This window comes from Paramacrobiotus metropolitanus, unplaced genomic scaffold (genome assembly GCF_019649055.1).
Source record: "Paramacrobiotus metropolitanus isolate TYO unplaced genomic scaffold, Prichtersi_v1.0 Parri_scaffold0000006, whole genome shotgun sequence".
Lineage (NCBI taxonomy): Eukaryota > Metazoa > Tardigrada > Eutardigrada > Parachela > Macrobiotidae > Paramacrobiotus > Paramacrobiotus metropolitanus.
In genome coordinates, this window is record NW_026570226.1 from 1034292 (window position 1) to 1048897 (window position 14606).

Genomic DNA, 14606 nt, shown 5'->3' on the forward strand with positions numbered 1-14606 from the left:
TGCTGATATGTAAACGGAAACAGGCAAACAGCCGTGCAGATTGCCAAAAGAAACATGCAATGTACAGTGTACTGTACGAGTATTGTTAAAAAACGTTTAGAAATATCTGGCTTTTCTTTTGCAGTCTATCCTGAATATTATCGTCGAGAGGTTTCATTTTAATTCATCTGGTCTTCCGTTTTGCATGATGTTACTAGGATCTTGACGTTCTGTTATGGACTGCTTGGATGTGTTGATTGGGTCTTGATAGACTGTTGTGAATTTGAAATGCAGTATTAATTAATAGCTGTGTGGTTCCATTTTGTAATTACTGACATCTGAAAGCCTCTGTTTGGTTTTGTACATTTCGTTTGATGGCATCCATTCATTCCGAAAAAATGCTTAGGGTTCAGATTGAAAGTTTGGTGGCAGGAATCGATGGCGCTGAAACCATTATGACTAGCGAGAGCGCCACTGTGGGAAAGTGAGTTTCTGAGGATGCGTTTGTTTTTCCATTGTAACATTGTTTATATTCCACTTCGTATTGTTTACGTGTAGGTGATAGGTAATTTGTGATTTTTCGCTTGAGTATGTTTGTCATCAGTTGATATTATTCTACTGCTGGGGTGCTGGAAATGCTAAAGGTTTCTTTAAGCAATCGTACGGAAGGTGCAGAATCCAACAATACTGGTATATTTGCAGTCTTATAGCGGGATTCATTATTGAACGGAGGCTTCGTACGGATATCGTTTCTGAGTTCTGTGTTCAAGGTCAGATTAGTATCATTTTATTTTATGTTTTTGTCATATTTCCTTGTGCACGACATAATTCCAGGTGATTTAATCACTACGATTGTTAATTATATGATCAATGCTGCCAATTGCTGCAACTTTAAACACGGATTGCCAGTTTCCTACTTGTTGTTTTTATTTATGGAAGTCCTCCTTGTTTATTTAGATCCGAAGGGAAACGTTTTGAAGAATCATCGGACAGTGGGCTCGTATGCAATTCGAGATGGTGATAAACTTTTCCTAGCAAAACGTATGAGCATTTTTTGTTAATTTTTATAAACATTAGTTTGCCCGCCTGCAGCCATGCGTGCCATGATTGCCATCCAATAAAAGGTGTTTATTTTTTGTAGGAGAAACAAGAATTTTGTTGGGCTGCAAGAACTGGTTTGCGCTGGCTGCTGTGGCCTGTTGTGCATCGCTGATTGGGTTTGCGGTGATGATCTACCTTTATGCACGATCTGGAGCAGTACCTGTGGACTTTGTGGTGGTCATCGATGCTGGCTCAACGCACACTGATTTGTATGTTTATCAGTGGGATGGAATGAAAATCCGAGGGACAGGATTGGTGAAGCAGAACGCTCATACTCGCTGCGAAAGTGAGTAGCTTCTTTGTTTACCGTATGTCGAAGCAGATCGAAACTTTATCGCCAGTTAATTTTACCAAGAGACACACTTGTCTCTTTAAAATGTGAAAATGTTTCCAATGTTGCAAGCATAATTTGTTGTAAAGGCGACGACCACTGCAATGCTTTTACATGAAGTCATTATTTAATTATCAGTTTCGTTATTTTAAGGCTTAATTTTTAGAAATTCGTTGCAGATCATGGATTGGAAAATTATGTCGATCCGCGAATGGCTGCCAGAAGTTTGGAGACATGTATGGGTTTCGCAAAAGATAGCATTCCTCGGCCATCTTGGGATAAAACCGAAATTTATTTGGGAGCCACAGCTGGCATGAGACTGCTTGAGTAAGTTCAGGAGTTCAGGGCGAGCACTAAAACCAGCGGTGCGATTTTGTCAACTCGATAAGCAAATGTATGCCGATTTCTTTTAGAGCGACGAATGCCACTATGGCTGCATCAATAATGGATGCCATAAGAACGGAAGTTAATGGAAATTATCCTTTTAAATACTCGGCAGAACATGTCAGAATAATCTCTGGAATCGAGGAAGGGATCTATGGATGGATAACCGTTAACTACCTTGCCAAAACGCTGTTATTTGTACGCGAAGAATAGCCTCTAGCGTAATTGTACTTGCAGATTTCTTTTACTTGATGCTGATGTCTTTTTCGCCGTTTCACCACCTTTTAAGGGGCTTGCAGATACGCCGTAGTTGATTAATTATTGACTTTTATTCTTCTGCTTTGATAGGACCACATTGCACCGAAGTCGTCCGTGGGAGCCCTTGATCTTGGCGGAGCTTCAGCGCAGATTACATTTGATTCCGAAGTCAACTACACTCAAACGGCAACGTTGTTTCAGGAAACTTATGATCTGTATTCGCATAGTTTCCTCTGCTATGGTCTGCGTGAAGCCGAACGCCAGTTCAAGGCGTTGTTGGTGCAAGAACAAAATCAAAGTGTCATTTTGAATCCCTGTGCTCCAACGGGAAATACCACTGTTGAGCCCATGAATTCTGTCTTTGGACATTATTGCACCAGCGGCTTCCATTCGGATGTGAAATCAGATAGCCTCAGCTTCGTTGGCACCAGTAATTCAACGGAATGTTCGGCTATGGTTGGAAAATTGTTCAACAAAACGTATTGTCCCTACTCGGGCTTTGATCGGTGTTCGTTCAATGGCGTGTACGAAGCACCTCTAACTGGAAAGTTTATGGTACTGGGCTTGCATACTTGCAAGACTCATTCCCTGAAACGCAAGCTGACTGCTGTTGTTGTTGTAGGCATTTTCTGGATTCTACTTTGTGATGGAATTTTTTAATCTAACCAATGTTAATAGAAGTGGCGGAGTCGTTCCTCTTCCGCTCTATAGGGAAGTGATTAAAGATTTCTGCCTAAAGAATTATTCGGAGGTGAGTTCTGTTGATCGAGTTTGGCATTTTGTTGGTTTGGTTATCATGGTTTTGACTGTGGCGTTTTTCTGGCAGTAACTATCAAGGCACATTCGCGTGGAGCTACTTAGAAATCATTAATAAAAAATTGATAATTGACTATCTTACTGGTTTGATACAGACATTTTACGTCTTTATTTTGATTACATCGAGCTTATTAATTTACTCCACAGATTAATATTCTGAATGCGAGTGATCCACATTCGCCGTTCATTACCCAGTATTGCTTTGACGCACATTTCGTGGACAATATCTTGACATTGGGATATGGATTTAATGATACGACATTCGAGCAGATCCGATTTGTACCCGATGTATGTATTCAGTAGTGAAATTGAGTATCATAAAGAAAATTATGTTTATGCGTTCAATTTGATTAGATCGATGGCATGGCGCTTGGATGGACGTTAGGATTAGCTTTGAATTCGACTAATGCGCGAGACAATGAGCCACCGGAAAATCTCGTGTCGACGGCAGTCTTTATATCATTGATGGTCGTGTTTACCGTTCTACTGATTTTTGCTATGGTGTTTTGTCTGCGAGCGGTGAAAGCAGCGCGTCGCTATCGTGATTACGAGTCAATTAGCTCGACCTACGGTGCTATCTGAGTCAACCTGACCATGAGTTACCTGACTCTTTTTTGTATTTCTGATTGTAATGATCGCGAATTTTTATTCGGGCTATTTGTGATAGTTGCTCTTTTATTTTCGTTTTAATTCTCCGTTTTAGGGATGAGTTTTTGTTTTTATTTAAATGTGCGCCATGCCTTGGATCTTTTCGTTTCATTTTGTTTTTGAATATGATTTATTGAGAAGAATCTATCGTCTTTATGTGAACAAAGTGCTTAATGGTAGATACAGTACAGTACTAGATACATGTTTTCTTTCACGCTTGATCTTTCGGCTGACCAAGATATGCGAGCATAATGTATCGCTTACAAGCACCTAAATAAAATTTGGCAAAGGTCAAATTACGTGCAGTCAGAAAACTCAACAAAAAAAAGCGCTCAACAAAAAAACTTTGTACGCAAGTTAATGTAAAAATTTTGGGAGTGGAGAAAAGTAAAACTTTGGTTTGGTGTCACAAAAGTATACTTACAATTAAGTTTTACCAGATTGTATTTAATCCTCAATTTGCTATAAAGTATCGATATCGTATTTGTATTCGTTGCAATAATGTGGTTTCCTTGTGTTTATTTCCGTGATTACAAATCCATGCCGAGTTCGTTGTATAAAAAAAACTACTTTCTAAAGTTTTGGACTAACAACTTTGTGACTACTCCAAACGCAGCTAGCAAAACTTGACAGAAAGACAAATCATATTGCGTAACAATGTGGCATACAAATTTAGTAGCCCCCGCGACTGCCTCCAGACTGTACCGCATAATTCGTTCCAGAACTGCCACTTGAAAGGCCACTGCTGGAGCTATATCCTGCTCCGGACTGACCGCTGCTGGCACTGGGTTGGCTGTATCCGTTCGAGCCCGAAAATCCTGTCTGACCGAAGCTGGATCCCAAGCCACCAGTTGCACCAGACATCTGACTACTGGCGCTGTATCCGGATCCATTAGAACTACCACCGCCGTACGGCTGCATGCCACCGCCGAGACCGCTGCTACCGGAAAATGATCCTCCGTTGCCTCCCATTCCGGAGTACATTCCACCGGAGCTGCCGAAACCGGATAATCCCGAGTTGCCGGAGTTGTATGACCCAGATGACCCGGCACCGTTGCCGGAGTAGCCACTACCGCTGAACCCTTGCTGCTGTCCTCCTGATCCATAACCTTGACTCATACCGGAAAAACCGGAAGGTTGACCTCCACCGCTATATCCTTGCGAGGATCCCGAATCGCCACCAGAAAAGCCAGAGCCGCTCATTCCACTACCGTACTGACTGCCGCCGCTCATGCCGGAACTGTACTGGCCCCCGTTACCACTGCCTCCGAATCCCGACATCCCTCCGAAACTGCCAAACGCATTGCTACCACCGTTGCTGTAGCCATTCCCGCCGCTGAGCTGCGAGGCCATGCCGGAACCGGATAATCCCCCGAAGCCCCCACCGACGCCGCCCAAACCGCCCGAGCTGTAGCCGTTGCTCATGCCGCTTCCGGAATACGATCCACTTCCCAGGCCACTGGAGCCGCCGCCGTTGTACGAACTCATGCCGGAACCACCGCCGTTCTGATACGATCCACTGCCGCCGCTGAATCCCTGGCTGCCACCATTGTAACCCTGGCTGCCACCGCTGAAACCATTGCTCATACCCTGGCTGCCACCGTTATAGCCGCCGCTCATGCCTTGACTGCCTCCGTAACCGCTGCTCATGCCTTGGCTACCACCGTATCCCGACTGTCCACCACCGAAGCCGCTTTGCATCCCGCCGAAACCCGTCTGACTGCTGCCACCGTATCCACCGCCACTCAAACCGTTCTGACCGTTACTGTATCCCGCTGAGCCGCCGCTTAATCCTGATTGACCTCCGAAACCGCCTCCCATGCCGGAACTGTATGAACCACCGGACAATCCTCCTCCCAGTTGGCTGCTGCCGTAACCCGCACTGCTGCCCAGTCCAGATCCAGACTGGCCGCCATATTGACCACCGCTGCTCAAGCCACTCTGACCACCGTAAGATCCCGAGCTTAAACCGCTTTGACCGTTAGAGTATGAGCCGGAAGAGCCCATGCCGCCGTACGAACCAGACGCTCCGAGGCCGCTGCTTCCACTGGCGTAAAGTGAGCTGGATAATCCTCCCGTGCTGCCGGAGGAATAACCCGAGGATGCGGGCTGCGATCCGCTGCCGTATGACGAGCCACTGGAGCTTCCATAATTAGATCCAGTTCCGCTTGATCCTGTAACCGTCATTAAACTAGTTAACTCAATTCCCAGCTAAACTAATACTCAAAGTGTGACAAACATTGGATAAAAAACCAAAAAAACTTGAGGAAAAGCACGCTTTTAATTCTATTAGCGAAAATTCGGGAAAATCTTTCAGAAAAATTTGAGTAACCGGATCAGCATAATCGGTGTAACCACTAGCTAAAGATCCGGACAAAATTGTTGCAAAGCTCTGTAACTGATACGAGTACTAACTTTAATTAATATTTTATTATCCTATACAACATGTGTAGCTACATAAATTAATGGAGATATCCTTCCTGTCTTTGGTTGGTGACCTCCGGCTATATTGATAAGCAGTGTACGTACACGTTAGCGGGGTCAGCTGCTTACCTGACGAATAAGCTTGTCTCACGCGGCCATTCGCCGGCGCGGCGACTTGGGATGAGACGGATGACCCGGCTGCCACTGCATCTGATACATTTTGGCCGGTAGCGATGGTCAGGACGAATGCGGAAATTCCCAGCAGGATAACACCATTCTTCCACTGCGACATTCTCGCCGTTAGTCCTTGCTCTTACTGGATTAGTGGTGCAAATGAAAAATCCTTTATCCGGTTAGTTGTCGCTGTTAGAGAGACAGTTGACCAAGACTGAATTAGCAGACAACAGACACGGGGACTGATGGCTTTGGCCTAACGGTCGTGAGAATTAAATAGCGATGAGAAGTAGCGAAGAGGAGATGAGCATTTGCTGAGGTTTCTCAGACATCACACATACAGTACGATCGTAACTGCCAGTGTCAGCAGTGGATCCACTCCACAATCACTGATTATGACAAGACACGCTAGAACCGGCTGTTTACCAGCGGTCAAGAACGTGGCCGTCGGTCGCACGTACGTCTGCACCAATTGGTATTGGTCAGCATCGGATGTGTATGTGTGCACTGTCACTGTGTGTGTGTGTGCAGGGGTCTCGAACGGAGGAGGGGGCAGCTGTTTGTTTGTAGCAGCTCCCGCGCTCGCTCGGATATTGTATGATGAATATGGACGTGATGGTTACGCAGGCCATTTGTTATGCAGCACTTCAATGCTAGTTCGTTGTTTGTATTCGGGATTATGTGATAATCTGTGCATCTCATCATCCCCGCCAACCGGTTCGCTGGTGTCAACCATCGCGTCGCACCGATTACAAATTGGCCGTCTTCTCTTCCGCGATTACGCCGGAGTCGGCCGGACACAAACCCTAATTATGGTCAATAATGCACTGGCTGTGCGCGGCGACCACTTAACAATATGGAGAATTTTTGGAAATATCGTTTCTTATGCAATTTCGCGTGGAAACTGTTGCTTCACCGAAGTGGAGTGCTTGATCGCATAATAAAGACAACGATAACAGTCTGCCGATTACATTAGTGTACAATACATAATTGCAAAATATTTTATTTTTTCCAGTATCGACAGTTTAGTATTGTTGTCACCAGCAAAAATTCCTCTAGTGTCTGTACTGTGATTTGAGATTCATACAACACTTTTTTCACAGCGGTTGCAGTAATTTGTTGCACTTGTCACTTTATTCAGTGCTGAACATCCCAGTTCTCCTGATTGTGCCGTGCCAGTAAGTACATTATGTACGTAATTTTAATGGCCAGTACAACAGAGATCTGTTGTTACTGCTGGCAGTGGGAACAGTGTAAGGTTTCATTCCTTGATTTCCGTTCGTACGAGTACTGACCACGTTGAAGGCCCGCCACTAGTACTAGTAATCTTTGGAAGTTTCTCAATTCACCTGTGACCTTTCCAGTTGTTTGATTTAGCTTTGTTGTTCCTCAAATGATTATTACCATGCCTTGGGGTTTCATTATTATACTTCTAGAGTACTTGCGATTTACAGTTTCGGTACTTAAAAGACTTCCAGTAATAAAAAAACTTACAGCTCTCCAGCGTTTCTTTGCCTTACGCCCTTACCGTTCTTTCTTGAACACGTATACAATCTTCAAGTTCTATTTATGACATCCGCTGACAACTAGTGAAAATAACCAATAAAAGTAATTTGGAATTTTCTTTCTAGGTTCTTCTCTATGTACGATAATAATAGTATTCTGTTGTAACATACATTTAAGTCATTTTAGTGACTGCGCTGATCGTTTATCCGGTTTGCGGTTTATAATCAAAATGGAATACAGTTACCGATAAACTCGGAAAAATTCACAGTTCGATAGTCTACGGATTTTATTTTAAAAGTCAGTTTAATTCGCGACGTACTCTGTACATACGTATGTAACATATATATATTATGGAGTACAATCTGCAATACGACTTCGAATTCGCCATTTCTGTCTGCAACTGTACGAAAATGCCTTTCGAATTTCTGTAATCTGGAACAATTTATGTGTACACAATATTCGATCTGTTTTATTGTGGCAGGCAAAATTAATAACGTTTTAGCTCCATTGGTCATAAATCTCTGCAAAACGAAGAAAGCATTTAAAAGTATTAGGCAGCAACTAAAAAAACATTGCAAATAGCTTGTATCACGTATTATAATTATCGATAAGAATTTCCTCTGTTCAAAGTTGCATAGGTCACTGGCTGATTAATGTTCTGCTGCTGTTGTCCGGTATTGACAGGCTGTACACCACCAGTGTTTGCGGTGCCGATATTCTGCAGTCCTCCACTAGCTTGTTGTCCAAATCCTCCGCCAATGCCTTGACTCACCGGGATACCGCCTCCCAAAGAACCAGTATTATATCCTCCAACGTTTCCCACATTTTGTGCTTGATTCACCCCGGTCTGCGGCTGCTGAGTGACCTGATTCACTCCGCCCAACCCAAATTGACCACCGGTCTGTTGAGCATTGCCAAACGCCGGATTGATCTGTTGACCCGGTTGGCCACCCGTCGCTTGCTGCGCACCGAACTGCGAACCCAAAGGAAATTGTGCGGATGGCTGCTGCATCTGTTGATTTGACGTGGCTTGCTGTCCAGCCCCAGCCGAACCGACTTGTGTATTAATTCCCTGGTTACTCGTGGCAATGGTGTTTGACACCGGCACACCAGGCTGTACCGTCGGTGTTATGACCGGAAACGGGTTGGACGATGTGGTAGCTGGTTGACCTGTGGTGGTGGGTCGCGTTACGCCTAATTGCTCTTGAATGCTTTGTGCCAGTGATCCCAGTCCACCGAATCCCGAAAAGGGTGTGGTTGTGCCCGGATTCTGCACCAGCACATTGGGCGCGGTGATGGCAGTGGTAGGATTTTGCCCTAAATTTGCCGGTGGGATAGGAGTCTGAATGGAAGCCGCGGTATTCTGTCCACCTTGACCGGCGGATAAAATAACCGGCGGAGCGGATGCCGGAATCTGTACCGGTTGGTTGTTCACTGGCTGTCCGCCGGATGCCTGGCCGTAGCCGCCCTGGAGACCGGGAACGCTGATGCTTGACTGCTGGACTTGCTGGTTTTGAATTTGGTTGGGTGTAGCGGGAATGGCGGGAACTTGATTGTTTGGCTGGTTTTGGACACCTGAAGGGAACTGCTGTTGCTGATTTATTCCCTGTTGACCAACTGATCCGATATTGGTGTTCTGTGGGAAACTTCCCGCGCCTGGATTGATATTATTTTGGTTGCCATAGCCAGATTGCTGTGACACTCCCGAATTTACGTTGCCGACATTGTTGCCGAATCCTAGATTCGGGTTTTGTTGGTTTTGAGGCTGACCGATTTGTTGATTCTGGTTTGGTACTCCCTGAAAGCCGAACCCAGATTGTTGCTGCTGTTGCACAGGTTGTTGACTATTGACCACTCCACCAAATCCCGTTTGGCCTCCTTGGATAGTGTTACCCCCTTGGTTCGCAAATTGATTTTGGACTTGCTGATTAGGCACACCACCACTGTAACTGCTGCTCCCGTAGTTTCCTTGGCTGTTTGTTTGCCCGGGCTGCTGTCCAGTGCCCAGCTGCTGCTGTTGACCTTGCGGGGCGGCACTGCCGAACGGTCCCGTTCCATACTGTTTTTGTTGCTGATTTTGCGCTTGACTGTTAACGTTGGTATTTTGTACCGGCTGTAGACCTTGGAATCCACCACCAGCACTAATGCCGCCGCCGCCGCCCAGGAAAGCCGTATTGGCCTGGGCCGTTGGACCGCTGTAGCCGGCGGCATTCTGCGTGTTACCGCTCTGAGCATTAAATCCGCTGTTCGGCTGCTGATTATTGTTCACGTTCTGGTTATTGACGGCAGGTTGAACGACTTGCTGCATGCTGGCTCCGCCGCCGTACCCCGTGGTGGGTGGCGGCAGAATACCTCCGGGACCGGACTGCTGAGGACTGGCGTAGTACCCCACCGGCAGAGGAAAGCCGCTGGTCATCTGGTTGTACGTATTGGAATTAATGGGCAACGGCGTTTGTAAGTTCATGGGTGGCGTCGGTGCGGCGGTGAATCCCGTTAACGGCTGGGGCGGGAACGTGGGAGCGGCGGTGAATCCGGTTGGAAGGGGCGTGGCGTATGTTGGCGGGAAATTGTTATTAGGGATGCCACCGGCACCACCACTTCCGTAACCACCCTGCTGCTGCTGATTCTGTATTAAGGGTTGCTGAGGCTGCTGAATCGGCTGCTGGATCGGCTGCTGACCAGCGCCGCCGCCTCCATACCCACCCTGTTGATTCTGCGCCGGCAACGGTTGTTGCGGTTGCTGGATTTGCTGTTGTCCGATATTATTGCCTCCGTAACCGCCTTGTTGATTTTGCAACAGGGGTTGTTGCGGTTGCTGGATCGGCTGCTGACCAATATTACCAACTCCGTAACCACCCTGCTGATTTTGCGGTAACGGCTGCTGCGGCTGCTGGATAGGTTGTTGCTGCACCGGTTGTTGCATCGGTGCTTGCTGGATGCCGACTGTACCTCCGCTTCCGTATGAACTGGCAGGTCTCGATGGTCCCAGGTACTGCTGCTGATTGGTCACTCCCACGTTATTTTGCATTTGCTGGTTAAAATTGGATCCAAAGTTGTTGAGTTGATTCTGCTGTGCTGGATTCTGTTGAGCGCCGGAAAACTGGTTGCCGCCGATTCCGGATATTCCACCGGTTATTTGATTCTGATTAGATGAAAATTGATTACCAGTATTAAAGTTTGTGTTTCCTCCTGCGAACGTGTTGGGCTGCTGGATGATTCCTCCCGCGTTGACACCTTGAGACGGCTGCTGCCCGGAAAATCCGAAACTGTTAATTCCCGTTGGCTGTGTCTGGACTCCGACCCCTCCGTATGCACCACCAGCTGGAAGGACCGCGAAGTTTTGGTTTACGGGAGCGGGTGCCGGTTGCTGGGGTACTTGTCCGGGTAGGTTGGACGGGCCGCTTTGAGCCGCCTGTCCGGCACTGTATCCAGACTGCTGACCCGGAAGACTAGCGGATATAGCGGCGCCCGCTGCCGGTGCTGCGACCCCGGCGGTCGCCACGGCCGGTACGCTGGACGCTTGACTGGGAACGGTCAGTTGTTTATTGGCCGTGTTGATAACGGCCGCCAGTAGAGATGCCAGCGTGGCATTGTCCGCCAGGAGGTCAGATAAATGGAATGTTGGTGTCGATGGTGAAGAGGTCGACGGTGCTGTGGTGGTGGATTCCTGAGAGGCGACCGGGTCCGTTTTGACACGCAGTGTTTCAGAAATGGGAGTAATCACAGGTGGGAACATTGTCGGAATGGGAATGCCGCTTAATACACCGGTTCCTGTGTGCCCATAAATCACAATGGTTTCAAGAGGACAAATATTTCTTCACATCAATTTAAAATTAAGTCCATTGTGTTTACAAACTTCCTACAAGAACTCATACGAACCTTATATGCAAAATCCCGTTTCGTGAAACGAAAGTCTACAGTCATATTAGTACTCTGTATGTGCTCTGTACATGTATACTGGAAACACGCAAGAAACACTACCAACCTTATCTTTTCCAACATGCACATGCTTCAAAGAACGTATATTATAAATGCTTTGTCAGAAATCTATTTTCATAATTAAAACAAACATTTAAAGATTTAATACTGTTCTGCTTACATAAAGATTTATTTCTATGCAATGGCAGAAATCTGGAATTTTTAACTGTCAAGCTACAAGCCCATCCAACAATTCTTTGACCGCTGTAAGCGGGAATTTAAAGAAACGTGGGCTTGAGCCATTTAATGTGCTTCGACACGTCACGCCACATGGGTCTGCGTATAAGCAACAAATCTGCATGTGTTGCAGTTACTGTATCTGTGATATATATTATAATATGTTTGGCATTATTTATTGCCATCATAATTGATAATAATTTTATGCTTTTGTTAGTTTTGTAACAGTATTATCTTTGCTTTGCAATACAATATCCATACGGCGGCTAGTGTACGAAATTTTTTCGAGAGAGAGGGAATCATTGTGGCCGACTGGCCCGCGCGGTCTCCGGATCTAAACGTGATAGAAAATTTATGGACTGTGATGAAACAATATATCACCCTTTTCCAGCCACAGAACCTGGTGCAGTTGCGTCATCTGATAAAAGAAGCCTGGGTGATGTCTGCCACAACAGAATTCTGCCAGAATCTTTACAAATCTATTCCAGTGAGATATGAGAAGGTCTTCCACGCGGGTGGCGCTCGAACTGAGTACTGATATTTCGTTCCATATTTCGTTTTATGGATGGTAGTTCATAAACCGATCTGTTTCTTTTGTAATTACTAATAATTTAACTGTGATAATTCTAACTGCGATCTGTTTGGTTTTGTTGATTAACCTGATAATTTTAACTGTGATGATGGCTTTATCGGTGATTAATTGTGATCTAATTTATTATTATTGGTTAAATATTGATAAATATATCTGCCACTACACTACGATGCGTATTTGCATTACTGTGCGCGATTTATATGCGCTGCGCTTACAGCGGTCAAAGAATTGTTGGATGGGCTTGTATATATGTACACCTTTCCTGAGCAGCGGATGCCACGCATGTTTGTTACTCTATAATCTGCATGGTAACATAATAATACAATAATTTTTATGTTACAAAAATAATGAATCTAGACTGCTCTTACCGTTAAGGTTAATTCCTTGAAGTAATTTTGGAGTATTAGTACTAGAAGAAGAAGTGGACGTCGATGCGGTACCAGTAGACGCATGAGTACTATTTTGAGCGAAGGCAACATTCCCAAAGGTTATGCATAGTATCACAGTGTTCATCCATGTCGATAGCGGCAATCTTAAAATCATCTTGAATAATGAAGATATGTAATCGTTCAGGGAAGTTCATTAAATGATGCGTCCCGACATAATTGAACCGTGGCTCATGATGATAGATAGACACGCTGTCCATTAAAATCCAAGGCTCAAAGATAAACGTAATTCAACATTTCGTATATAGCGCACAACAAAACGTTGCCGCGGTATAACCATCTACTTTAGGTGAGTACGACTAAGACAAACCATAACGATGTTTACGGGTGACTGTTTGTTTTAAGCATCTTAAAATGAGATACTGGAGTTCGTCTACCATTGTCTAAACAGCGTTATAGATCAATTTTTTATTAGCCGTCAAAGGATGCTATAAGACAATCCGGCGCGGAAGGTAAACTTTATTCATAATATTTGAGATCATCCGTTTGTTCCTCAATCCAACCCGGTCGTTCGCGTGTCAAAAAGCTAAGCAGCTGTGAAATGATTTTTTACAGCGACGATGGCCAGTCTGTCTGTACATCTGGGAAGGACAGCGAACTGTGTATTAGAGGTTGACGTTGTGTATGCAGATGTATCATAATTGCGGTGACGTAACCGAGATGATGAAAATAACGCTGTACAAGATAATTGAATCACATATAGTATCCGCATATTCATTAGCACATCTGTCAATGCTTTTATTATCGTTTGTAACTCAATCAGTAGCTGATACACCAGATTACGGACTTTTCTACTGTTGAAGTGATCGTTAAACTTGTAAATGCAGAATCTAGTTAAATAGAATCACTGGCTAGTGCGCAGCATGTACTGTAACTTATGCAAATAAAGCGCAGAAATAAAAAACTGTCTGACTGTTGAGTGTTTATTAGTGAATTACGAGTATTTTGTATTCGTGGGTCAACCTGACGTTAACTTTTTGTGCCGTATGTGGTACTGCAGTTGTGTACCTCACTGATATTCTGTTTCATTTTTTCTTTGCTTATACAATATAAATATGCAGTTATGCAAGTAAGAAAAGAAAGAAAATACAAGTATAAATACATTAATTACCACAAGAACATAACTGTAAGCTCTAAATTTTTTGTCACAAAGTAAACTTCCGGTAAATGAAACATGATTGCAGTATTCGCGTAGCTGCCGCTGCTTATAGCAGCATCATAATAAACCAGGATATCTAAATTTCGGCAACAAACGGATAACAAATGATTTTAGGGGCTGGTCGGGTTTGATATTTAAGGGTTTTTAGGTCCCAAACATATTATGTGGCATTAATCGAAAATTTCTCTACATTTGATTTAAATTTCTAATATGGGTGTACAAAAACAGTAATTCTAGGCTTCTATGTAATGTTAATCAAAGTTTGTTTGGTCATCGTTTTCGAATGGTAGAACATTTCTTCGTGCCCACAGATATAATGATACGTTTAAATTCAGCAACATAATTGCGCAAACAATCAAATTTTATAAAACTGAAGCAATTTCGATTGCAAATTGCTCCCAACAAATTAAGTGTAATCCCGTGCAAAATTGCATCCCTTACGCTGCTTATTATGGGTATATGCTTGTACGGGTAATGCGAATAATTATTGTTACCTAAACTTGTCTTAATAGTATCATGTGCATCTCTTTAACTGCGTCTGACTTTTTCTAAAGCGGTGTCTAAAAACTCATGTGGTCCAGTTTCAAGCAATGCGATACTATAATTTGATCTGGGGAGTAATGCGGAACAATA

At 44.5% G+C, this 14606-nt stretch overlaps 3 protein-coding genes across 3 annotated transcripts; 1 reads left to right on the forward strand and 2 right to left on the reverse strand.

Annotated features, from left to right (window-relative positions):
* The first annotated feature begins 52 nt into the window (after positions 1 to 52).
* LOC129581536 (ectonucleoside triphosphate diphosphohydrolase 1-like) lies at positions 53 to 3609 on the forward strand. The gene is made up of 10 exons (XM_055472667.1): positions 53 to 463; positions 682 to 749; positions 937 to 1020; positions 1121 to 1366; positions 1591 to 1738; positions 1825 to 1993; positions 2144 to 2608; positions 2676 to 2804; positions 3017 to 3157; positions 3224 to 3609. The coding sequence occupies exons 1-10, from the start codon at positions 354 to 356 to the stop codon at positions 3449 to 3451; spliced, it is 1788 nt and encodes a 595-aa protein (XP_055328642.1). The 5' UTR covers positions 53 to 353; the 3' UTR covers positions 3452 to 3609.
* Positions 3610 to 4029: 420 nt separating this feature from the next.
* On the reverse strand, positions 4030 to 6372 carry LOC129581720 (uncharacterized). The gene is made up of 2 exons (XM_055472934.1): positions 6071 to 6372; positions 4030 to 5691 (listed from the first exon to the last, which is right to left on the reverse strand). Exons 1-2 carry the CDS (start codon positions 6231 to 6233, stop codon positions 4190 to 4192), a joined length of 1665 nt encoding a protein of 554 aa, XP_055328909.1. The 5' UTR covers positions 6234 to 6372; the 3' UTR covers positions 4030 to 4189.
* A 1730-nt stretch (positions 6373 to 8102) lies between these two features.
* On the reverse strand, positions 8103 to 13146 carry LOC129581793 (nuclear pore complex protein Nup98-Nup96-like). The gene is made up of 2 exons (XM_055473033.1): positions 12737 to 13146; positions 8103 to 11392 (listed from the first exon to the last, which is right to left on the reverse strand). Exons 1-2 carry the CDS (start codon positions 12909 to 12911, stop codon positions 8223 to 8225), a joined length of 3345 nt encoding a protein of 1114 aa, XP_055329008.1. The 5' UTR covers positions 12912 to 13146; the 3' UTR covers positions 8103 to 8222.
* Between the last annotated feature and the right edge of the window lie 1460 nt (positions 13147 to 14606).